At 40.1% G+C, this 27068-nt stretch overlaps 2 protein-coding genes across 3 annotated transcripts in view; both read right to left on the reverse strand.

The window, feature by feature from the left end:
• The window catches only part of HCF136 (photosystem II stability/assembly factor, chloroplast (HCF136)), a 354415-nt gene that overhangs the window by 71976 nt on the left and 255371 nt on the right, over positions 1-27068 (reverse strand). For both annotated transcript variants that reach the window (XM_089379786.1, XM_089379787.1), the window contains exon 7: positions 533-648. In XM_089379786.1, the coding sequence (XP_089235912.1) occupies positions 533-648 (116 nt within the window). The remainder of the gene's footprint in view (positions 1-532; positions 649-27068) is intronic.
• Positions 16256-21720, reverse strand: LOC149233532 (uncharacterized). The gene is made up of 3 exons (XM_089379785.1): positions 18134-21720; positions 17885-18026; positions 16256-17756 (listed from the first exon to the last, which is right to left on the reverse strand). Exons 1-3 carry the CDS (start codon positions 19854-19856, stop codon positions 17282-17284), a joined length of 2340 nt encoding a protein of 779 aa, XP_089235911.1. The 5' UTR covers positions 19857-21720; the 3' UTR covers positions 16256-17281.

The raw sequence follows: 27068 nt of genomic DNA on the forward strand, positions 1-27068 counted from the left end.
GTGCTTGTATATCAATGTTATTTTCTCTATGGTATTATGTGACAACTTCCATAGAATTTATTTTGATGTTTACTGAAGGTTTTGTAAAATAACTTATTTAAGTAGGAGAAATAAATCAGTTACTGCAATAGAATTTCGTGTTAGAAATTTTCACAAAGATACGTCAACATTGACATCAAAATCTATTTGGACAAATCAAGGACTGCACCCCCCACAGCATCCAGGAGTCAGGTCTTTCTTGGCTTGTATTCCTGTTCTACAGACATCTCAAGCACACTTACAGCAGTGCCTTGTGCACCTCAACTTGATCAGGTTTTACATCCCAAATCATTAAAATATAAAGGTAACAAAAGTTAATTTAAACTAGTCCCACTGTATTAGCTAGACCATTTTAATTACTAACAAGAGAACTTACTGTCATTTAAGATTCATCATAAACCAAATACACAAATAGACATGCAGAATGTGAAAAGAAAATGCAAAAAACAGCGGTAATATGTAAACACTATATTCTAAGTTGGCCAATACTCACTTCACAGCATAAAGATTAGCTGCAATATTATCTGCAGCCTTGTCACGGATCCATGTTTTTCCACCATTTACTGTCCTCAGCAAAATGCCACTGCCTCCAGCTGCCCAAGCTTCATCCTGTAAGAGAAGAAAAATGAATTGCTAACATAAAATTTTGCTGACAAGAGGGAAGCTGTTAAGAAAACACAGATCTACAGTAAGCTTCAAAGAAACATTAATTCAGTCTTGCATTCCTTACTGTTGCTATATCATATAACATAAGACTTATAAGAATGAGAAAGGACCTTCAGTAATCTTTCAAATAAGGACCTTAAGTCTCCAGTGAAAACCTTATGTATCCCTCCACTCGAGATACTAATTTCTAGAACTCAAACGTATAACATAATTTTTTAAAGTTATATATGTAATGAGTCTAAATATATTTAATTATCCTTCCAAAAAATGAATTTAAAATGTTTACCCCAGAAGCAGAAGGATAAATTCAACTTGAGAGAGGCCATTTATAAGAAACACAGGTACAAAAATGATCCTTCACCATGAGCAGGTAGGCAACAAGCAATGAGAGCATCATCTGACTTTTGACACCCAAAAAAAAAAAATTGTTGCTGCCCGAAATACACAGTTCATTTTTCATGCTTCAGATTCCAGAGTAGTCATTGGTCATTTTTTCTACCTTACAAAAACTTGTAAGGTCGGCAGGAAGGAAATGAATAGGGGAACCCTTGTACAAAATTGAAAATAAATCACAGTTGCAGATGATGAGTGTTGACCATATACATGTCAACAGTTCCAGAAGAGTATAGAAGTGTGGACAAAAACTTTTTAATCATTATCATCATTGTAATCCAAAATTTTGCAAATTATTGTAAAAATGATTCTAGTGTGACTATTAAGCCATGTAACAACATCTAAGTAAGCTTATCATTCTTCTCAAAGGGTTTCACTCTAAGGAGTTTTTTAACCTCCCCAATTACTTGTGTTTCTAAACATGATTAATTGGCAGAGTTTTTCTCCCACATATACCCCAAAGCTAGGGTGGAACTCATTGACAAGGTCTTAGGTGAGTCCTAGTGTTATCGAGTCTATGTATTTTTATCATACTAGATCATGTGTCTTGTGTCGCAAAATTTGGTTGAGTCTTAAGAAGTATGTGTCTATTGTCAAATTCCCTTTCTAAGGGTTGAATTATTGTGATATCTTGATGTAAAAGTGTGTCTAGGAATATTTTTGGTGAAAGGTTCATCATAATTAGAACAACATTACCAAAAAAAAAAATCTTAGAGTGTGGAAAAATATTTAATCCCCCACTTAAGTCTATAATTTTATTTTCCAGTAAAATAAAAAATAAAATTAGCCAGAATTAAAATGAAGGGAAAAATTAATCACCCTCCAAGTGGAACAATTATTCAAAAAATTATTTGAGGCTATTTTCAAGGGAAAATATTCAAGTCAAAAAATAAAATGGCTCATTTTCAAGGCAGGATGGACCAATCCAGAAATTCGTTGCACCAGAGAAGACTATTTTCTAGCAAATCAAAATTTTTGGACCAAGCAAATAATTATTTTGCACAAGTAATGACAATTCTATTTTTTGAAGGTCCTCCATGGTCCAGAAGTCAAAGTTTGACCCCTCCAGCACAATGAACAAGGAAGATCGAATTGTTTTGGAGATTTGTGCCAACTAATCAAGGGTTCGAATTTTTTCAACAAGGATCAAGCCATGGATCGATGCTACTAGCCATTATTTTCCACTTGGAGGGGTTGATCCCTCTCATTTTCTATATAAGGAAGCTTTCCAGCTCCTCATTGTAATTGAACTTCATCTGTGATGTATTAAGCTAAGCACTGCAGGAATATTTTTTTGCATTAATAAAAGTCTTTGTGGTTTCATTTCAAGATCTCTCTCTTGATGATTCATGGTATGTGCTGAAATATTTTAATGTTCTAATTGTGTTTATCATTGAAGATTATTGTTTCATAGCCAGTGATTGGATTATTTATTAGCACAGGTATCTTGCTTTAGGTATTGGGCTAGAGAAAACACATTGAAGTTGGTAGATCTAGCAGGTGTCTCTAGGTCTCTAGTCTATTTGTGTGAATAGAACCCCTTTGAAATTAATAATCTATCTTTCCAGTGTGTAGAGATTTTCAGGTGATTTATCCCTTGGGTGTTCTCCAAGTACATGGACTTTGAGGTGACTTTTACCGACCACCAGTGGGTGACCCCTATAGGAAAAAAATTTCTCCTAGATTTGTCTTCAGTCGGCAACCACCATAGAGCTCGATGTGCCACCATTCTCTGCCACCTGAGCCAACCATTATGTGCCCTCACCCATTTGTTATGATCATATGTTTGGAGGTGGGCCTTCCAACCCCAAAGGTATGTCTTTCTCATTTTGCAATTGGGTGTTTTTGCTTTTTTTTGGACACATTTGGACATGGATTGGTATTCAGTGGAAAGAATGGGCTTGGTTTGTACTCTTGTTCCCTTGTCCCAACTCGGTGGTTAATCTTGTATCCTAATCCGTGGGATCTCCTTTAAGGGTGTTGGAATTTCTAACTTTAACCAGTTAGAAATTCTTCCTGTACTATCTGGTTTATTGCTTCCTACTTGTTTAATTGCTTAACAAGTTATTCACCATGTAAATACTGAAAATAAACACAAGTACAGTATCAACATCTACAAATCATCAACTGAAAGAAAACAAGCACACAACTGACACTGTTATTTTTGGACCAATGTCCCCAAAAAAACCCAATGCGGGAAAATCAGTGCAGCTATTTAGAGGGTTTTATTATTATGGAGTTTTCAGAATACAACTAGGGTTCCAGAAATGGCTCACCCAACAGACAATGCCCTCGACAGTAGTACCTCTCCTCAGAGATAGATATTATGGTCGATTAATCAGCAGATGAACAATCCCACAGCAACAATTATAGCTCCCACTGCTCTGCGTCACTCTGATAGGGACTGTGTCACCCTACCCAGCTCACCAACACCCAATCTATCCCACGAAACCCTTCTAGCGCTGCCTCTTGGCCCTACATCAGCTCTGCTAGCCTCTGTGTCAACTTCTGGAGCTTTTGCGTCAACCCCTAGACCCTCTGCGCCTCACACGCTGGCCTCTCCTGCCTCTACGCAACTCTTGGCTACCTTTATGTCTACCTCTCCGGGCTCTGCACTATCTCTCTAGTACCAACTCTGTCTCTCTGCTATGTATTCACTGCCCCTCGCTGCTGATAACTGATTCTATCTCTCTTAGCAAACCCTGCTCTAGAAAATAGAATGACTGATCACTCTGGTGTGTTCTCCAACTGACCCTCAAGCCTCCTCTTATACTTTTCTCATTGGCACATCAACGACTGAGATTAAATCTCTAATCAACGGCTAAGATTAGATTTGGCTTGATCCATGACTTTTGGAACATTCTAACCCAGTTTTATATTAATACCTATTAACATTTTATTTTTCCTAAGTTTAGACATAAGAACTCCATTAAAAATATTAATTATTTTAATATCTCCCAAACTGGTTAGAATCTGCCCAAACCATTTTTGGGTCTTGGAAATCTCATGTGCTTTAGCCTCTCCACCAATTTTCATGGCTAGAGCACATCCGATGCTATCCCAAATCAACACTCCCTCTTAGCGAGGATTGTGCTCTAGTAATACTCCACACTGAGCATCACCCTGATTATCCCGCATCGGACCCTATGCTGATGCTAGGCCTCCCCGACCAACATCCTTTGCATTGTTGCATCCTGTACTGCTACCCATGGCCCTACCACTGCCACTGTTGCATCTGTGCGGCAGCTCCCTCTGCATCCGTGTTGTTGTTGGTCCATCCTCCCAACGCTGCATCTACACTGCATCCCGTCTCATCATGCTACATTATGCTTCCCATAACACTGCCACTGCTAACTACTGCACTGCAACTCAGTTACCGAGAAGTAAGTAACGGATCCACCCAACTCTGACACCCCTGTCAGGCTAGAGACACTCCCAATGTTGAAGCTCCATTTGCCGCTAACAAGTGCTCCCTCTACTGACCTCTGCGTTGCTGCAACAACTCCCTTCATCTCGCACCATTGCACACCTCTCTGTTCCAGCCTGCACTGGTGCAACACTCCCGTGCCTCTCGCAACTATTGCAGCTTGCTAGCCTCGCGTTGTCCGGGGATTCCTGCAATGTAGCACTCTCTGTCGCTCCATCCGCATCCGTCTCTACTGACATCTGCCAATCCTGCTACTCCTCTTCGAGGCTCCTGTAGCAAGGTATAATCCAAGAGGTTGGGTACCTCAAGGATCCTGCCCCTCATCACCTATAGTCCTCCTGACTACAACCCGATGTCTCCCCACTTCTTCTCAAGTGGCACATGAGAACTCATGGCACAATCGTCATCCTCCTCAACTTCTTTCTCTTCCCTTGCTGGCGCTGCCTTGGTCTCAGAAGTCTCTCCCTTACTCTTCTTCCTAGGACACTAGTTCGCAAAATGACCCAGTTCCCCACAATGGAAGCATTTGACCTTGGGAGGTCCTTCTTCCTCTTTTCCTGCTTCCCCGCAGATGCTAGAGCCGCATCCGCTTCTTCCTCCTTTTCGATTCTAACCCCTTTGTCGCTATTCCCTGCCTTGGTCACCCGTCTGATCTCTTCTTGATGAAGAGCCGCCCACAGTTCCTCCCAATCGAAAGGCTCGTCCTGCCCAGTATGCTCTGGACAAATACCTCCCAATCCTCTGAGACTGCGTTCAATGTGGTCCTTACCATCAATTCCTGATCCGGCATGGCCCCTATGGAAGTTAGTTGGTCACGGATCTCCTTCAATCGACCAAGAAAGACATCTATCTGCTCTCCCTTCTGCATCTGGTATGACCACAACTAATTTTCAAGTAACATCTTCCTCTGCACAGAAGTATGATGGTACAATTTGTTCAAGGCCTCCCACATCTCATTTGTTGTATCCTTTTCGGCAATATGCAGCACCACATGATCCTTGACCCCATCAAGGATGATGCACTTCGCACTGGCCATTGCCTCCTTGTACTTCTCATTTGAGATGGGTCAACTAGCATCGCTATTGTTTTCAAGGCGAAGTCCTTGATGCGATCTCTGTCTAGAATGGACAAGATCCTGGCCTTCCAGACCATGAAGTTGGATGCTCCGTCCAACCTATCCTGATCTCTCAGTCCATTCATGGCCATTATGCTGCTCTACTTTCGACTCCTCTGAGTCTCTCTACTTCCCTCCTGGAAGTCCTTTGTTCGACTCCCTTTGAGTCTCGATTTCCCTTCTGGAAATCCCTCCTCCTTGGTCTTGCCCCATTAACTACTGTTCTGACCACAGTACCCCATCGGCTTCGCTCTGCAAATTACCCACAACCTCCTATACCCTAGCAACTAAAGGATTGAGCCACTTGGCTTTGCGCAATCCCGACACCGGCAAATCAGTGCCCCTAGCCAACTACGTCAGCCCTCCTAGGCTCTTTGTGAGCTTGATTTTGCCTCCCTTAGCCTCTGCATTGCCTTTCTCTGGCCCAGAATGATGACGCAGTCTCTCTGCATCACTCCTTCCTCTGTTGCCTTCTGCACGAATCAACTATGTCACTCGGGACAGTTGAATCTGCTACTACTGCTCTGCTAGTTGATGCCTTCAGTTATCCTGTGATCTGCAACCACGCTCCGATACCATGTTGGAATTTCTAAGTTTAACCCATTAGGAATTCTTCCTGTACTCTCTAGTTTATTGCTTCCTACTTGTTTAATTACATAACAAGTTATTTATCATGTAAATACTGAAAATAAACACAAGTATAGTATCAACATCTACAGATCATCAACTGAAAAAAAACAAGCACACAACTGACACCGTCATTTTTGGACCAATGTCCCCAGAAAAACCCAATGCGGGAAAATCGATGGAGCTATTCATAGGGTTTTATTACTATGCAGTTTTCAAAATACAACTAGGGTGCCAAAAATGGCTCACCCAACAAAGAATGCCCTCGGCAGTAGTACCTCTCCTCGGAGACAGATATTTCAGTTGATTAATCACCGAATGAACAATCCCACAGCAACAATTGCAGCTCCCACTGCTCTACGTCACTCTGATAGGGACTATGTCACCCTACCCGGCTCACCAACACCCAGTCTGTCCCACGAAATCCTTCCAGCGCTGCCTCTTGGCCCTGCGTCAGCTCTGCTAGCCTCTGCGTCAGCTTCTGGAGCTTCTGCGTCAGCCCCTAGACCCTCTGTGTCTCACACGCTAGCCTCTCCTGGCTCTGCGCAACTCCTGGTTGCCTCTGCATCAACCTCTCCGGGCTCTGCGTTGTCTCTTTGGTACCAACTCTGCCTCTCTGCTATGTATTCACTGCCCCTCACTGCTGATCACTGATTCTATCTCTCTTAGCAAACCCTGCTCTAGAGAATAGAATGACTAATCACTCTAGTGTGTTCTCCAACTAACCCTCAAGCCTCCTCTTAAACTTTTCTCATTGGTCCATTAATGGCTGAGATTAAATCTCTAATCAACGGCTAAGATTAGATTTGGCTTGATCCATGACTTTTGGAACATTCTAACCCAGTTTTATATTAATATCTATTAATATTTTATTTTTCCTAAGTTTAGACTTAGGAACTCCATTAAAAATATTAATTATTTTAATATCTCCCAAATCGGTTAGAATCTGCCCAAACCATTTATGGGTCTTGTAGATCTCATGTGCTTTAGCCTCTCCACCAATTTTCATGGCTAGAGCACATTTGATGCTACCCCAAATCAACAATTGACTACTAGCTTTAGGAGTGACCCTACATGGAAAACCTCGATTTTGTTTGCATGGTCCTGCTTCCCGACACCATACATATAACTCATGTCCACACATTATAACCCCTTTTCACACTTTTCCCATCCAGATCCACATTTGTCCGTTGGGTCCACAAGGAGTTAGCCTCCCCCTCCCCTTGTCCACACTTTGGTTCGGGCTTGGAGCGATGCCCCAAAGGTTGATGCAGCTAAAAAGAAAGTTAAAAGTATAATTTGGCCACTCACAATAGGAAAGGTACCATAAAAAGTAAAAGATGGCAGAGACATAAAAATTTAGCGCGTGGGAAAATACCAAAGCCAAACATGAGTTCTACCCCTTATCATCATGGTCATCACCCTAGTTCCTAGGGCCCCTATGTGAGCCCCTTGTATCATTAAGGAACCCATGATTGTCCCAACCCTTAGTGGGCGATGAACTGCCCAACCTTAAAGGAGGTGTTCACTCCTTTATCATACGCATCATGCTCTCATTCCCTGGAGCCCCGAGCAGTTAAAAGAAAGATAAATCAATAAAAGGAAAAAGGCATATAAAGAAGCGTCGAAAAACAAAGCCATGTTTCTCCATGCAAAGGTGCAAGGGATGACCAAAGGGGTTTATCTCATCCTATAAGATATCGACTACCCTAGTTTGAAGGAAGCTGCTGAAACTGAAGCTGCAACTACAGAAGTAAAGTTTGACCTACGTGGATTAGAAGATCTCCTCATTTGAACTGCGATGTAGGTTCATCTGAACCTCCTCTGAAAGCGGCAACTTTTGGTGGTGGAATCAAGTCAATCCGACGAATGGTTTGCAAGATATCAACTGCCCTAGTTTGAAGGAAGCTATTGAAACTGAAGCTGCAACTGCAGAAGTAAAGTTTGACCTGCATGGACTAGAAGATCTCCTCATCTGAACTGCGATGTAGTTTCATCTGAACCTCCTCTGGAAGCCGCAACTTCTGGTGGTGGAATCATGCCGATCCGACGGTCGGTTTATGAGATATCGTCTGCCCTAGTTTGATGATGAAGCCGCTCATGCTGACACTGCTGATCTAGGGTTTGCTGTTGCTAATCTAGGGTTTGCTACTGCTGATATAAATCAGATTTATTGTACTATTTCTCTCTGCTGAATTATTGAAAATAAAAGAAGATTTGATCAAAGGGTTTCCCCACACATTGTGGGGTTTGTCCCTGGCTAGCCGCCACATCTTGTGTCTCTTGTCTTCGCTTGTTTTCTATCGATCGTTTAATGTTCTATCTGCACTTTACTTTATGTACATGTGATTGCTAATCTGTGGAATATAATAAGAAAAAGAAGTAAACTATTATAAGCATAGAACATACCATATCTTAACATGGAATCAGAGCTGAGGTGAAAACAAAGCCCGAGCAAGAGCAAGAGCAATCACCGAAGAGAAGATTGACGAGGCTATCCTAAAAGAACTATGGGGTCCTCAACACTCTGCCGAAGGCAAGCTTTGTAAGAAAGCGGACTATCACGGATGGAAGATGTCTATCGATCTAACCCTAGAAGATCAAGGAGTGTTGGACCATGTAAAAGGAAATATTGTTGAGCCTCCATCAAATGCACCCGCTGCTGCATGGAACAAATGGAAAACCAGAGAAGTCAAAACAGAAGATCATCCAGGACTCTATCGACAAGCACTTGGTGGTCTACATCTCTGACCTGAACACCTCTAAGGAAATCTACGATAGACTGGTTTGTTTATTTAAAGTTAATGATGCAAATCAAGTTTTGTTTCTTAGAAATAAGCTGAGGGAAATCAAGAAGGGTAAAGATGAGAGTATGCAAGCATACTTCTTAAGAATAACCAAGATCAAGAACGATCTCCTATCTATTGGGGAGGCTATTACTGACAGGGAAATGGCACTCACGACTCTTGGAGGATTACCATCCGAATGGTACGTGTTCAGGACTACTCTTCTGAACAATAATGTAATTCCTGGTTTCGAGGAATTAATGGCTAGATGCATTCAAGAAGAAACAAGGGAAGAAGAGCAAGAAATGCCCATGCCTAAAGGTCCTCCTGCTGCCTTTTCTTCTCATGCTAAGAAAAGAAATAATTCCAGGACTAAATCAAAAGGAAAGGCTGGACCTAAGGGTGGAAGAAAATGACGATGTTACATCTGCGATAAAGCAGGTCACTATGCAAGGGAGTGCCCTGATAGAAAGGACTCACACCGGGACGATGATCAAAATCCCTCTGATGGCAATCAAAGGAATGACAAATTCAATAGCAAAGGTAAGAGGAGAGCTGGGAATCGAGCAAGAGGACAACCATTCAGGAAGGCTAGAAATTCCAAGATGTATTTAATGCACCTGACCTCAAAAAGAACCTAGTGTCCATCTTGGCAATGGAAGACAAAGGCTACAAGGTAACCTTCAGCAATGGCAAGGTACATGTATCGAAAAATAATGTTAAAGATGCCTTTACTATTGGGTTTCGTGTTGATTCATTATATCAATTCGATGGAAGTCCGCTAGGTATCATGTCTTATGACACATCTCTTCAATCCGAACTTTGGCATCGGAGGTTTGCCCCCTTCATTATAAAGATATACTCGCTGTAAGACAAATGTGACAGGTTTGCCCAAATTCCGAGTAGAGAAAGAAGGTGTATTTCCAGGATGTGCCAAAGGAAAGCTCAAAAGGGGACCATTCCCCTCAAGCCAAAGCAAGACCTCCGATATATTATAGTTGGTTCACTCAGGCATATCTGAGGCTGGCATTAAGAGGGAGACTACTACACCACATACTCCTGAGCAGAATGGTGTGGCGGGAAGGAAGAACCATACGATTGTGGAAGCTGTTCGGGCCATGCTACATGATCAAAGACTTCTGAAGTTTCTATGGGCTGAAACTACAAACACCGCCATATATGTACAAAATCGATGCCCTCATCAAGCATTGGGTTCCAAGACTCCTGAAGAAATGTTCACCGCCAGTCAAAGGGAAGTCGTGATTAGTCATGATGTCACCTTTGACGAAGATATGGCTCTCAGCAAGGTGGACAATCTTTCAACTTTGAGGAGCTCTCAAGAAGTCGACACCAAGGAACCGAAAGAAAAGGATGATGAATCAATGCCTGATGTAGAAGAACCCATGGATCCGATTTATCCTCATCCACATGAGCCTTCCTCTTCTAGGAAGAGGTCTTCATGGCTTAGGGGGATACTTGATGATGCTGAAGGACATGCTGCACCCCAAGGAACCTTTCGTGAAAGTAAGAAACCTAACAAGTATCAGGGATACCTGACCATCATGAGCACAATCATACAAAATGAGCCTTCATCATTCTCAGATGCTGTCAAGCATCAAGTATGGAAGGATGCTATGACCGAAGAATATGAGTCTATTATGAAGAATGATGTCTGGGAAGTAGTTCCCTGATCCCAAGACAAGACAGTTGTTACTTCCAAATGGCTTTACAAGATAAAGCATGCAGCAGATGGAAGTACGGAAAAGTATAAGGCTCGTTTTGTTGCTCGTGGTTTCTCCCAAAAGGAAGGTATAGACTATGATATTTGCACCTGTTGCCAGATATATGACCATCCGCTTGATCATAGCCCTTGTGGCTTCACAAGGATGGAACCTACATCAGATGGATAGACTGCGCTTTTGCACGGTTCGATCAAAGAAGAGGTCTATGTGGAGCAACCTAAAGGATTTGAGATTTATAATTGAAAATCTCATGTATGCAGGTTGAAGAAGGCTCTCTATGGGCTGAAGCAAGCACCCCGAACATGGTATGAGAGGATCGATAGCTACTTGATGAAGCTGGGATTCACTAGGAGTGAAGCCGATCCTAACCTTTACTTTAAGGTTGAAGATGACAAACCTCTCAGACTGGTGTTGTACATGGATGACCTCTTTCTAACAGGTGCATACCCTCTCATTCACAAATGTAAGAGGGAGTTGGCTTCTGAATTTGAAATGAAGAACCATGGACTTGAAGTGTGGCAGAAGCCAAGGGAAATTTTCCTATCTCAAGTAAAATATGTGGTGAAGATTCTGAAAAGATTTGGTATGATGGACTGCAAGCTTGTGACTACCTCAAGGATCTTAACTTTCAGAAGTTATATGGTAGTGATGTCAGACCAGATTTGGGAAATGCCTCTGAGTTTCAAAAAAACTCATTTGCGTTGATGTCTTAGTGAACCTCCATCCGAACATATGTTTTGCAGTTAGCATTGTGAGCTCATATTTGGTTGAGCTTCACTAGATTGGTGCCAAGAATCTTAGGAGATGTCTTTAGGACACAATCTCTCATGGATTGAGATACACTGTCGGAAATATGAAACTGCATCATTATTCGAATGTTGATTAGGCAAGTATTGTGGAGGATCACTGGAGCACTTTTAGTGATGTTTCTCTTTGGATTCTGCTTCGATACAAAGGATGAGAAGGAAGCAGAAGTCGGTTACCATAAGCATCGCCGAGACCAGATACATATCTACGAGTATGATCTCGTATGAAGCTGCCTGGTTGGGAAAGCTCTTCAATGAGCTGTTTGAACACATACCACTGTGATTCTCTATAACAACCATAGGTGGGATTCGATTACTGAGGAATCTCATATTCGTCGATTGCTCCAGCAGATAGACATCATCTGGGATATGGTAAGTCGATGAGCAAGGAGGCTCCATCGCATTAAGATGATGTACAGGTCGATACACCTTGTCAAAGCCCCGAGGAAAGATCTAATCTATGATTTTCCCAAACGACTTGGAGTCATCAAGAAATCCTTGTACAAGGGTCCTGCATGTTGCATACATTGGGCTCTGGGAGCTCTGAAGACTTGCGGTTCTTACTGGAGCAACATACGACCACAGGGTGACTCACCCTCCCCTAGTGGTGTGCACTGGAACAAGATGATTCACTCTCTTGTGGAACAAGATGATTCGCTCTTGTGGAACAGGATGATTTGCTCTCCTGTGTAGCAGGATGATGTGTTCTCCTGTGAGGCCTGGATTGATGTGTTCTCCATGGCGACTGTAGCAGGATTGATGTGTTCTCTTGTGAGGCCTGGATTGATGTGTTCTCCATGGCGACTGTAGCAGGATTGTGTTCTCCTGTGAGGCCTGGATTGATGTGTTCTCCATGGCAACTGTAGCAGGATTGATGTGTTTTCTTGTGACCCCTGGATTGATGTGTTCTCCATGGCAGCCTGGATTGATGTGTTCTCCATGGCAATTGTAGCAGGATTGATGTGTTCTCCTGTGAGGACAGGATTGGTTAGTTCTCCTGTCGAGGCATCCTACCCATGCAGTCTGGGACTCATGGGAAGTACCTCTCATCTGATCAATGAGCAGGGAAATGAAGTTAGGGACCATAGCAGTACCCATGGATGCATCGTTGTATCTACCGTACTCCCCATGCTAGGATGACCTCCATTGATCTGGGATCAATGATACTGGTCTGGGACCAGTGGTAGGAGTTGTACCATACTATGACACTGACTTCGGGTCGGTTGAGACTGGTCTGGGACCAGTGGTACATACTCTGAGACTGACTTCGTGTCAGTGCAGTATTGGTCTAGGACCAGTGAGAGTGGTACATTCTATGACGCTGACTTCGGGTCGGTTGAGACTGGTCTGCGACCAGTGGTACACTCTCTTAGACTGCGATACTGGTCTAGGACCAGTGGTAGGAGTGGTACTTACTATGAAGCTGACTTCGGGTCAGTTGAGATTGGCCTGGGACCAGTGGTATGCACTCTGAGACTGACTTTAAGTCAGTGGAGGATGATACTGGTCTGGAACCAGTGGAGTTGTACTCACTATGACGCTGACTTCGGGTTGGTTGAGACTGGTCTGCGACCAGTGCTACATACTCTGAGACTGACTTTGAGTCAGTATGATACATCCTTGATCATTTCTTCTTCTTCATAATTCAGACAAAAGCAGAGCAGAACAAAACAATGCAAGAGTGAAGCAGAACAGAGCAGAAGAGTACAGATCAATACAGGGCAGAAAAAGACAAAGTAGAACAAGCAGAATAGAGCAGAGCAGGGCAGGGGTCAGGCTGTACAGGGCAGTGCATTTGATGGATGAATAATAACGACCTATAGATAGATTGCAGATGAAGTTCTCCCTAGTTGAGAGGAAGTGTTAAAATTGGCAACTAGGGCAAAACTTCATGTGGGTCATCTTATTCATGGATGATAATATTTTTATTAGATTCCTCTCGTCGAGAGGTGTAGGATTGATATAAAGATCAACCGATTCCGATAAGTATTCATGGAGATATGAATTTATTTTGATTATGGAATTATTATCAAGCCGACCTACAACTCATGTAGGCTCAGAAGCCCAACAGTCACATCTATTCAAACACCAATGTTGTGTATAAATATAGGAGGACTTTTCCTCATTTGGACTCACTCATCTCATCACATCTCTCTCTCTCTCTCTCTCTCTCTCTCTCTCTCTCTACTGCGCAGAAAAGAGTCTCTTCTCTACTGCGCATAAAAGGGTCTCTCTCTCACACATGCGAAGCCGGAAGCTGCTGAACCTGAAGCTGCAACTACAGATCCAAAGTTTGACTAGCATTGACCATCAGATCTCCTCCTTAGAACTGCAATGTAGGTCCATCTAGATCTCCTCTGAAAGCCGCAACTTTTGGTGGTGGAATCAAATCAATCCGACGGACGATTTGCAAGATATCGACTGCCCTAGTTTGAAGGAAGCTGCTGAAACTGAAGCTGCAACTGCAGAGGTAAAGTTTGACTTGCGTGGACTAGACGATCTCCTCATTTGAACTGCGTTGTAGGTTCATCTGAACCTCCTCTGAAAGCGGCAACTTTTGGTGGTGGAATCAAGTCAATCTGACGGATGGTTTGCAAGATATCGACTGCCCTAGTTTGAAGGAAACTGCTGAAACTGAAGCTGCAATTGCAGAAGTAAAGTTTGACCTGCGTGGACTAGAAGATCTCCTCATCTGAACTGCGCTGTAGGTTCATCTGAACCTCCTCTGGAAGCCGCAACTTTTGGTGGTGGAATCATGCCAATCCGACGGTCGGTTTGTGAGATATCGTCTACCCTAGTTTGATGATGAAGTCGTTCATGCTGATGCTGCTGATCTAGGGTTTGCTACTACTGATATAAATCAGATTTATTGTACTATTTCTCTCTACTGAATTATTGAAGATAAAAGAAGATTTGATCAAAGGGTTTCCCCACACATTGTGGGGTTTGTCCCTGGCTAGCCGCCACATCTTGTGTCTCTTGTCTTGGCTTGTTTTCTGTCGATCATTTCATGTTCTATCTGCACTTTACTTTATGTACTCGTGATCGCTAATCTGTGGAATATAATATGAAAAAGAAGTAAACTGTTATAAGCATAGAACATACCATATCTTAACACATATTCAATGTCAAAGCCATCAAATTACTTCACACAAGTATCATCCTCAAATGTCTTACTAGCTTATGACTATATATGTTTTACCATACTTGGTGTGGAAGGCTTATCACATTACCATATTAGGTGCTTCCAACCTTAAGGGGAGGAATAGTTCCTAGGCTGACCCTTTCAAATGATAGGTGCAAATGATAGGTGCTAGGGCGTGCAGTTTAATTCATGAACGGTGCCATAATCTTATACTAGGTTATGTAAAACCATTGTCCATGAGCACCTTTGATCTACAATCTGTTGACCACTACAGGTCAACTACCCATAGCAGTACACTCCCTTTTTCTTCGCAAAAAGGGATAGCGCTTGATCAATGTGTCCGTGCCATTCGACAGTCATCATCGACTCGATCATATTATGTTGTAAACCCAGTTTACATGTATAAATTGTAAATAATCTTAGCAGATATGAGTCATGTATGTAAATTGCCTAGGTGGACCTAATTTTCTAAGTGATAATCTACGTTCCGGAAGGTTTTTCGTCTCACCGATCCATGATCGGCAAAGTTTTCCTTCAGCCTAACCCCAAAGCCGGAATGGATTTTGTCACTAGAATCTTAGGAGAATCCTAGTGTGTTAATCTGCTAGATTATAGTTGTGTCGCAGAACTGGGTGGTTTATGAGGGTCTATGTCAAATGGGTTTTCCCCCCTTGGGATGTAAAGTTGTAAAAGTCATGATGTAAAGTGTCTTGAGGGTTAAGAAATGTTTTAATCCCCTCATAAGTCCTAAGTCTTAGGTCTTAGGTGATTTTTCCAAAAGCTAAATTCGAGGATCCATTTAAAAATAAATTAAAAAATTATTAAAAAATTTAAAAATAAATAAATAAATAAAAATAAAAAATAAAAAATAATAATAATAATAATAATAAAGTAAAAATAAAGTAAAAAACCTAAAAATAATAAAATAATAATATTTTGAGTAAATAAATGCAGAATTTCAATTTTTTTTAATACATTAAAAATTCGACGGATGAGATTAAGAGATATCTTGATCCTCATCGACGGTCGAGATCATTTTGACGTGGATCACTCGAACTAGCTGTTGGGAATTTTTCCTTTAAATAGGGTGCTAGGGGTCATTTGAGATCATTCAATCTGTGAGTCTTGTGCTGAAGAAGCTCTCTTGTAAACTTTTTCTGGTGCTAATAAAGAAAGACTTTGGGGTTGAAATCTTGCTGGTGTTACTCTCTTGAAGTGCTGTGAGCTATTTTATTTTCTGCATATTTTAATTTTCAGCCATTAGTAACAGCTTATTGTAGAGTATTGTTGAACACAGGTATCTTGTTCACTTGCTAGGGTTTGAATCAGTGTTGATAATATCGGTATCGGGAAAATATCGGCGAGGGTCCGGAAAATATCTTATCGGAAATATCGGCGAAAATATCGGCAAAATATCGGCAAATATCGGCAAGCATAAAAAATGCATAATATATTCATTTTTTTTCAGATTTCTAAACATATAAAGCAATAACAACATGAACTAAACACATTGGCACATAAATATGAAGAAAACACTGATATATATGATGTCAAATAGAAATGATACATCAAACTTCAAAGGCGATACCAAATCCTGCTGATCCCTGATAGTGATAAATTGATAATTGTCCAATCAAGGACTCAAACAAAAATTAAAATAGCATCACACATCCTGTTGATCCCTGATAGTGATAATTGTCCAATCAAGGACTCAAACAAAACAACATCACATATATAAAACTTTAAAAGTATTTCATCATCATGAGTTATAAACTTATATGTAGCAAAAGTTGCAAAACAAATAAAACTAGCAGCTATCTATCTGAGACCATTGGCCTCTCCCTAGCAGCTTTCTTTCTGTCTTGTTCAGCAATTGCTTCACGAGCTTTTTGTATAACCTCTGCACTAGAAACCATACAAGGCATGACATCTGCATCATATGCAGAGAGTTTAGCCAGATGGTATTTCAATCGTGTAATCCCTCCTGACATCTTGGTCCCACACAAGTTGCATGATATATATGCTTGATTTGCCCCACCAACAGCCTCCCCATACTCCCAAAATGGGTCCAAAGCTTTTGGCATATTTGACATTTGTAGACTTGTAGTGAACTAATTCAAACCTAGGGCACAAAAAAAACAAAAAATTGGCATTAAATGAGTATAACTATACAGTGCCCAGCAAACACTCAAGAAACTATTTTAATTTTTAAAGCAACATCTTCATGTTCAGAATTTAAACAACAAAAGCAAGCATAAAAAATGCATAATATATTCATTTTTTTCAGATTTTTAAACATATAAAGCAATAACAACATGAAATAAACACATTGGCACATAAATATGAAGAAAACACTGATATATATGATGTCAAATAGAAATGATATATCAAAGGCGATACCAAATCGTGCTAATCCCTGATAATTGTCCATTCAAGGACTCAAATGTGGAGAACCAATACAAAATAACATCACATATAATAATAAAAGTATCTCATCATCATGAGTTACATGTAGCATAACAAATAAAACTAGAAGCTATCTATCTACTGAGTACTGCCCTCTCCCCCTTTTACGGGAAAACATGATGGGTTGTTTGTCAGGCCTGCCCCTAGTAGTAGAAGGCCCTGACACTGCCTCTGCACCTAATGTCAAATAATGAGTGATAGGCATGGAGCTATGCTCTCCTATATCTATAGCAGATGGTGTTGATGCTGATGCTCCCGCAGTGTCCTCCTCCAGCTCCTCCTCTAAGTGCTGCTGCTCCTCTGACTCCGAGTCCTCCTCTTGCTGCCCCTGCTCTAATGGATCATCTGCCACTGGCTCCTCCGGTTCCAACCATGAAGGTGACTCCTCCAATATGGGCTCCTGAGACTCCACCCTCCACGGAGACAATACATCAATATTGTCTAAGGAAATGGCATCTGGATCCACTGGTGATTCTATTTGCCTCACTCGAAGTCGGATGTTGTAATGCACATACACCAAATCGTTGAGGCGTGCGAACTCCAACCTGTAAGAGTGTCAAAAAAAGTAATGAGTCTTGACTCTTGACTCTTGACACTTGAAGGTCATAAATTAAAAATTAAAAATTACAATAAGTGTAATTGCTCAACTGAAGGCTTGAGTTCAAAGTTATACCTGTTGCGCTTTTTGGCGTGTATTTTCTCAAATACACTCCAATTGCGCTCACACCCTGAAGAGCTACATGTTTGACTCAAGATTCGTATAGCCAAATTTTGCAAATTTGGTACCCTTGCACCATAGCTTCGCCACCAAAGATCTACAACAAAATAATGAAATAAAAAATTCAAAAACTTAAAAGTTAAAAGTTAAAACATAATTAAATTCAAATTTCTAATTTCTAATGAGTGATGACTTGTCACTTACGTGGCATGAAGAGGGCCCTTCCCTTAATGGCATCATCAAAGCCAAATAGGCCAACACAATCCTGATAACTATGTATCTCGCGCATGATTTTGCAACGAAGCTCAGAATCAGGTACCATCCTCTCAATACAGGAATGGAGCCCTTCCATCACCTCGCCATCAAAACGAAAATTGCATTTGTATGCAAATGCAGGGTTGAGGAAGAGTGCTGCTGCATGAATGGGTCGATGAAGCATCCCTGTCCACCGATTATCGATCACATCCCATAACATCATCTGCCTATTAAGGCCAGCAGAACCCTTGTCTGCATAATAGGAACGAATGGCCTCCTTGGCCCTATCCATGCCCTCATACAAATAAGGCATTGCAGGCTTCTCTCCATCCACCAATCTAAGAACCTTTACTATAGGTTCGCTAACTGCACATGCTTCTTGTACTCCACGCCAAAATGTCTCAGAGTACACCATTTTTTCAATGGCTCTCCCATCAGGTCTCCTGCTGTATCTACAACCACGCCAATCATCAGACACAAACATTTGCTTCAACTCGAACTGACATCGAAGCAAAGACTGGAGAGTAATAAAGGTTGTGGCAAAACGTGTGATGGCAGGACGCCGCAACTCCTTGTTTTTAGTGTACCTCCTCATAAGGCTAAGAACAAAAGCATGGTTATAAATAAACTTGGGGATGCTCCTAGCCATATCAAGTGCCTCCTTGATGAAGGAGAGTTTCCCCATATCCTCAAGCAACAAATCAAGACAATGCGCTGCACATGGAGTCCAGAACAATGTGGGATGCCTCTCCATAAGCATTCTGCCGGCAGACACATAATTAGCTGCATTGTCTGTTACGACTTGCACCACATTCTGCACACCAATCTCCTGAATGAACCCATCTAACAACTCACATATCGTTGCTGCATCTTTGATATGTTCTGATGCATCCAACGATTTAATAAACATGCTACCTTTAGGACAATGTACCAAGAAATTTAGAAGGGTCCTACCCTTCCTATCTGTCCAACCATCAGACATCACTGTGCATCCAGTGACTTCCCATGTCCGTTTCAACTCCGCCAATCTAGAGTTGATGTCCTCTTTTTCTGCTTGAAGAATTGGCCCCCGCAACTCCTCATATGTGGCACTTTTGTACCCTGGGCCCACAACAGCAATAGCATCACACATTGGTTGCCAAAATGGATTGGTTTTTGTGATGCTGAGAGGTAAGTCGCTCCAATAAATACACCTCCCCATGACTCTATCTGCTTCTTCCTTCTCCTTTTTTTTATAAAGCGATTTTATGCCAGGTTGTGCTCCAGCTCCTGTTCGTGGAACAAAAAATGATGACCTCGCATTCACACTAGCATGTGATGGTGTGCCAGTTGTGGAGCCCCTCCCACTAGCGCCAGTAGGGCCACTACCCTGAACATCAAAATCATGAGAAGATATCCCAAGGGATCTACCTGCACGTTCAGCTTTGTTTCTTTCCACCTCTTCCTTCTTTCTGTCCTTTTCTTCAATTGCCTCAAGAGCTTTTCGTATAAGCTCCGGACTAGAAACTCTACAAATGCCAACATCATGTCCAGGGAGTCTAGCAAGATGGTATTTCAGTCGTGTAACCCCACCTGTCATCTTGTCCCCACACAATTTGCATGAAAGATATGCACGATTTGTCCCACCATCAGGGATCCCATACTCCCAAAATGGGTCCAAGTTTTTTGGCATATTTGTATTTTTGTATTGCTGTTAGCCGCTAACTCAAAAGGAAACCTACAGCACCAAAACAAATTTGGAATTAGTAACTTAATAACTTATTAAGTAATATATAACCCTTGTTTTTTTAATATATAAATTTATAAAATTATGAAGAAAAGCTCTGACAGCAATCAAAAACTTAAAAACTTATATTTATCTAAGATCTAAAAGAAATTAGGGGGAGTTGTTCCATCAAAGTCACTTGGCAGTTTCATCCAATCCTAATTACATAGTCGATGATGGGAGGACTTTCCCTCGATAGGAGACTTGGTGTATGGCTTATGACATAACCAACTATTGTTTTCTCACTACTAAATCAACATCCCATTGGCAAGTAAACCTATATAGGAATTCCCCTTTGTCCTTTCTCATTTTTAGTGGACTGTAAAGTAGCAGGGCACCATAACTCCTATCAAATTTTGGGAAAAGTATTTTAGCGAAGTTGGCACAATGGATATGTCTTACAATAATAGTTGCATCCAATATTTTCAACACAGTTGAATCAATTTGACAAACAAGACCATGGACAAAGAAAAGAAATCAACATAAATTTTGGGCCAATAAGTGTATATCTCTGTATTAATGAGTAGAAATAGGTGGCTGGACTCAGATTTTATTTTCTTTCGCATCCATAAATAGGGAGAACACTATTGGTAATTTGGTAGCACATTATCAAATTCAGAGAACTGTTTGGACTCTAGAGTCTATACAACAGGTATGTAAGTTTGTTGTATGTGGTTGAGAGCTAAAGATATATCCCAATTGATTAAATTTTTTGATCTAATGTACTTTCCCTTCAATGAATGTTGTTCTCTTTTTAACTCTATTTACATATTGCTACAATTCAAACCCAAGTGAACTGTGATACACAGAGAGAAGGGCTTTTGCTGTCCCAATTGTACCATGTATAAACTTTGGGCTAATAAGCAGTTATATAGTTGAGTGTTCTGTAGCTTGAGAAGAAAGTCGCAAGTGATCAATCCGTCACACTAAGTCTCCACACAGTCCTATCATTGATCCCTCAAGCAACTGGATTAATCAAGAATCAAGATACACACACCTAATTGGTCTATCCAAAAGGCCGAGCTCTACCTTGAAGTATTTCGAATCTTGTTGTTCCAGATTTAAGAATTGATCATTTACCTTCAGTTGACAATATCCTGGACTGTGACATCCTGGAGCAGTTTACTTCAACGAATCTCAAACAATAAAGGCACATTTGTTTTGAGGATCTGTCAATATTACTCCAGCGTTATCAACAACATTTCATCTCTTCAGGCATAAGATTGTTTTTCATCAAGGTAAGCCTTATTTGGCATATATATATATATATATTATTTTGGATTTGTCTTGTGTCCTTTGTTGCAGGTAGAAGAGAATCTATTACGGTAAAAAACTGGTGTCACTTCACTGTGATTGGGATCCGACTTTAGTTTCAGAAATTCAGAAGGTAGACAGTAAATTGAATTATTACACTTCTTTGCTTGAAATTCTTAGATGTTCTGTGTAGACAATACTGCCGATGTGACAGAGAACATCTCCATTGAATCAGGGATGAATTATTATGTTGCGTCCTGCTTAGAAGAATGCCCTAAGGAGGGCTGAAGTGCCAAGGCTGCTTCATATCTGTCAAGTTTACCCAACCGGAACCATAAGGAGCCAATAAACCTTTCGCTGCTCCTTGAATATTACAGGATTGGTGATAAATAGAACAAGCATTGCATACATAGAACAAGCATTGCATTTATAGCAACATACATTTCTGAGGCAAAGAAAGAATGACGTGCATAGTAGCATACCTGTAGGCTGGCTGCTGTAAACCCTCCGCAAACCCTCAGCACTCTATTCGCACTCGCAGCGTCCCACTCTCCAGCTCACGAAACGGAAAATCAAATGACGCCCTTACGGTTAACACAAACCTAATTTATAAACTATGCCGGCGATATTAACCATCGTCGCGCGATTTTTATAGAAATATCGCCGAAATCTCGGATTTCTCGCGAGATTTCCGAGATGAGAAAATATCGCGATTTTTTCTCCCCGAAATTTCGTTTTTATCAAAATCTCGCGCTATTTACGAATATCGCCGAAAAATCGGCGATATTATCATCACTGGTTTGAATAGTATTAGAATTTCTGAAATAGTGCCAGGTATCTCCATTATATCTGGAATCTAGTATTGTTTTTGCCCTCTTTATTGATGTTTGAAGTGAGCTGTGCAGGAAACCCTTTTCAGTGGGCGTTTGGGGAAGTTCTCGGCTGAACCAGCCAACTCCCACAAGCATTTTCTTGCAGAGCCCAGCTAGTTTCGATCCTGGGTTTATCATTTAAGTTTGTTTTTCTAATTTGCATGAGATATTTCCGAAGTATTTCATAATAAATTTGAAGTTCTAAAAATATTACTGTGGATTATTGATAAACCTGGCTGTTTAAGAGTCAAAAGTTGTGAATATTGTTTAGATCATCTAGGGTTTTAATTTTGTTTTATGCAAATATTATTTTTGGCGATTTTTCATTTCAGGTTTGCAGGGTTTCTGAAGCCACCGAGGGTTTATCAACGCTGCACAACTATCGGGCCTGCGTTCTATGCTTTCTCTCACCTCTACGTTGCCACTGTTATTGCTCTGCGTGATTTCTCCTTCTGCGGAGCTGTCTTCACCCTCAACGCCTGCAGACAGCATTGAGAACAAGCGTGTTTTTCCTAAAAACGCCCATCCAGACTCCTGTGTGCTGCCATCTTACACCTCTGCTCCACGATTTTATTGCCTCCACGCTGAAAACCTGCTCCTCCTATCCATCAAAACTCTCTCACGCTCATCTGCAGCTACCAAACCATACCTGCAAACAACAGACTTCTGCGTTTTCACTCTGAGCCACCTGCGTGAGCCCCTTTTCCTTCCACGCTGCTGCTACATTCATTCTGTCCGCATATAAGAGCCAGGTAAAGATTTAAAGTTTTCGTTGGCGCTGGCTAACTCCTTCAGAGCCTGCGTGCTGCATCCTCTTGCCGTTAGCCTGCAGAGAAAAGCCAATGAAACAAAGTCGATTCTGATTTATGTGTGGGTCTACGTTCCTCACTGCAATAAACCTCTCCGCCTCCAGCGTAAGCTCTTCACGCTGTTGTCCATGCATTGATTTGATGCTCGGTTAGCTGGGTTCTCATCTGCGCATACAAAAGCGGCGGACCAAATACGTGGGGTAAGCAATGAACGAAGTGCGTGGGTAAGCTGCCAAGGTTACGTATTTTTTTTCAGGTTTTCGTTTGATCTCAAGCTTGATACGATTATCGCTTCTTTTAATTTTATTATCAGGTTTTAATTCTTTTGCCGTATAGCTTCAGATTTCGATTTCGAAGCTTTGTATGTGTTGTAATTATAAAATACGTTGTTAGATGTTAGTTTTTTGTTTAGATCTTAGGATAGTTTTAAAATTAGATATTATTTTTGTTTAGTTTCATTTTGAGCTTTATAAAATTAAAATTAAAAAAGAAAAAAAAAAAATATATATATATATATATATAAAGTTCATAAAAAGTTCCTTTTTTATTTTAGTTTAAATTTAGATTAGATTTTAAGTTTTGTTTTATTTATAAATAAAAAATTCATAAAATTTTATTTTATTTTTTTTAGACTTTAGTTAGCATTTTAGTTCTGTTTAATTTTTAGATTTTAATAATATAGAAAAAATAAATAAATAAATAAATAAAAAATAGTTTCATTTTTTATTATGTGAATTGAGTTTTTTTTTTAGGGCTTAAATTCAGTTTTTTTTGTTTAGTTAAATGTTATTTTATTAAAAATTCATTAAAAAAAAAAATTATAAACTTTAGAAAAGGCAAAAAGGGTTTCTTTTATTTAGTTTAGATTTTTTTTTATTTTAAATTTTGTTTTATTTGAAAAACATAAAAATATTTTGGAAATATTTTTCGGTCTTGGCTCAGGGGTTTATCACGCTTTATTATCTTTGCTAAGGCTAAATTTTTTGATGTGGAATGAATGTTTATCATTTTATGTGAGTTGGCATGCATGAATGATCATTTTGAAGATTAGCTACATGAATATGATATCTGGTTAATGTTCAAAATTACGTGGTTGTGTATCGAGCTTTATCTTTCGAAGTTTTAAAATTGCTAGATCATCGTTAAAACATTGTGAATTTACTGGATATCTTGCATCGTTCAAGTTATTTGATGATAAATGATTGTTGTACATGGTTTATATTTCTGCAACATCTAGTAAGTAATCATTTAAACATCGAACCCATAAGGCACTGGTCCATTAAATTAATAAAATCTATTTAGTGTTGGTTTCCTTTCGTGTCTCCCAACCCAACTGGTTCACAGTTGGTCATCCATTTTCCTACAGGGTCTACCCCCCTTAGCCGCGGGAGACAGGCTTAAACGGAGAGATCGGGGATCAGGGTGACAGCCCCCGATCTGAGCGTTGTCGTGACGATCTGTGCGACAACACAATCATTATTGGATATTCCACTAAAAATTTCGTCACAACAAATCTGATAAAATATATTCAAAATCTAAAATCTATGCCATGAGGATTAATTTGCCTTAGATTCTTGGATTTATCAGATTATTGTACATTGTGTATGCAAGCAAGATATAACAATGTGGAAACTAGAGAACAAATAGAACATTGACTCACAAAACCACAATAACACAAGATATGACCTTGGAAACCCTTTCGAGAAAAAACCCAACTAGAGAATGAGGTTACTCTATTCTTTGTTTCTCTAAATGGGAATTGCGCAAATACAAAGGAGAGAGACCTATTGTCACTCAATTTATACAGGCACAGTGCGCCAACGACTCAGGTCAGGGGTTGTCACTCTGATCCCCGACCTCTCTGTTCTAGTTGTCTCCCAACAGCAAGCTATAGGGGGTAGTCCCTATGGAAAATAGAAATGCAAGACCTATTGGCAACCAATAAGTTTGGAAGATACGATTGAATGGCCTAGCCACTTGGTTGAATATAGCAAGTTAGGAGATTAGATTGAATTCTAAGTTGCACGAAACGGGGAAACGCGGAAGCGAAACGAAACGGGGAAGCGAAACGAAACGCAACCTCCCCAAATTTTGGAAACGGGGAAACGCGAATATATATAATAATATATATATATATATATATTAAAAATATTTAAAAATTATTATTATATATATGTGCAATCATAAAGCATAAATGATACATTTACTTACATAAACATTTAAACATTAAAATTAAATTTACATCACATTTACTACCTGGAAACCCTAAAAAAAATTAAAAACAAATTTAAAAAAAAAAAAATTAAAAACAAGTGTTTTTTTTGGGGAAACGTGGCACGTACGGCCTGGAAACACGTTTCCGGCCGTACGGCCAAGTTTCCGTTTCGGGAAACATGGCCGTACGGCCGGAAACGCGTTTCCAGGCCGTACGGTACGCGGAAACGCGTTTCCGTTTCGTTTCCGTACGGAAACGGACCCTGTACCTGCGTTTCCTGCAACTTAGATTGAATTATTTATGAGACCAGTGCCTCATGGAGTCAACTACTTGCTTTAGATCAATTATGAACCAGGTGACCGGATGAACAATTGTTGCTTAAATGCTTAACTATATTATACACTATGCAAATCCTATGACCTAGGTGAAATGCAAGATCATGGATTATTTTAATTAAATGCCTAGCTAAGTAAATCCCTTAATTCCTAGCTGTTTTGAGGCTAGTCTCAAGAGTAGGTGGTAGAGAGAAGTCAAGGTGAAGCAAGCAAAGGTTTGGTTAATGATACTTGTCCTTGAAATCTAACATACCTGATGTCTCCAACGCTGCAGAGACTATGGCTCTGACGACTGCAAGGTCATCGTTTTAACCACTAGAGAGGGTCTATCTTTATCAAGCTATAAGATGAAGAGTGGCCCTATCTTTCTATCAACCAAGCTTAGTCTTAGAGGTAAATTAATTAGTGCAAATCTAAGCCTATCATGCAATGCAAGATGATTGAGTGTTCTTGAGTTAAGATTGTTTATGACTTTAAGTACTTAGTTATGATTATATTATGACAAGAGTACTTAAACAATGAATAAGCAACAATCTTAAACACAAGATAAGTGTTCAATTACGATAGTGCTCACAGCATACAAGAGATAACCAAGATATAATTACTCAAGTATTTAACAACAAGATAGATGCTCTTAAGAATATATAGCCAATATGCCCAGGATAAAGTTATCATCCATAAAAGATATTAACCATGAAACAATAATGACAATGATGACAAGTAAAAGAGAACTAGAGCGCTTATCCAAAAAATGTTACTCAGAACAATCAACACTTGTATGAAAAATATCAATGACAATTTCTCAAGAGGATTAATGTTCTTAGACAATTAGGAGCTTTAGATAATGCCAAAATTGTAATTAGATGCTCAATGCCAACAAGAGATGCCAATATCTAATCAATTTGAACAATATTAACCAATCAACAAGATATTGGATCTTAAGCTTATGTGCTTTAGAGAGTGAGTTTATTAAGTGCAAAATTGTAATTTTGGGATTGTGAAACTCACAAGAAAACAAGTGTTAGTATTTCCTCATGAAACAACAAAGCAACTTGACCAATTTCAAATTTCTCATTCAATCCAATTTATCAATTATTTTCACAATATACTAGGCTTATCATTAGAGCATTAAACAATATTCAGAATGCCTTAATTAACTTATGCCCAATGTTTATATCAGCAGTAAACCAGATTGTCAAATTACTTGTAATTCACTTGTTTTGAGCACTATGGAATATAACAGATGAAATGCCTAAGGGTAAGAACGTAAATGAATGACGCGGAAAATAAGAAACTACAAGGCAGCCCAAAACCAATCCCTTTGCCAACAAAATGTAAACCATATGCAAAATGCCTTTTGTGATGTCACTGTTAAGTAAGATCAGACCTCAATATGCCTTCAGAAACAGTATGACAGTCATTAAATTTTCATAACAGTGAGTACCTTATTGATGCAAAGATTTTAAATTGCTTAGATGACTACATAGGTGATTTTAGGCCACTTGCATAAATATATTACCACTGTTATGCAATTGATTAGATGGCTGTGATAAAACAGTGAGGAGAATGAGGGTTAGAAAAACCAAACCTATAGGCCTTTTGGCCTAGAAGATAACTTCCTTTCTTACCCAGAA

This window comes from Pinus tabuliformis, chromosome J (assembly GCF_031772625.1).
Source record: "Pinus tabuliformis cultivar Carrire ecotype Pingquan chromosome J, CPIR1, whole genome shotgun sequence".
Taxonomy (NCBI): domain Eukaryota; kingdom Viridiplantae; phylum Streptophyta; class Pinopsida; order Pinales; family Pinaceae; genus Pinus; species Pinus tabuliformis.

Excerpts from the sequence above, each read along its gene's own strand:
- LOC149233532 (XM_089379785.1), bottom strand. The coding sequence starts at position 19,856 with ATGCCAAAAAACTTGGACCCATTTTGGGAGTATGGGATCCCTGATGGT. Across the intron at positions 18,027-18,133 it reads AAGGGCCCTCTTCATGCCAC|ATCTTTGGTGGCGAAGCTAT; the intron begins GTAAGTGACAAG and ends ATTTTGTTGTAG. Across the intron at positions 17,757-17,884 it reads CACGCCAAAAAGCGCAACAG|GTTGGAGTTCGCACGCCTCA; the intron begins GTATAACTTTGA and ends ACACTCTTACAG.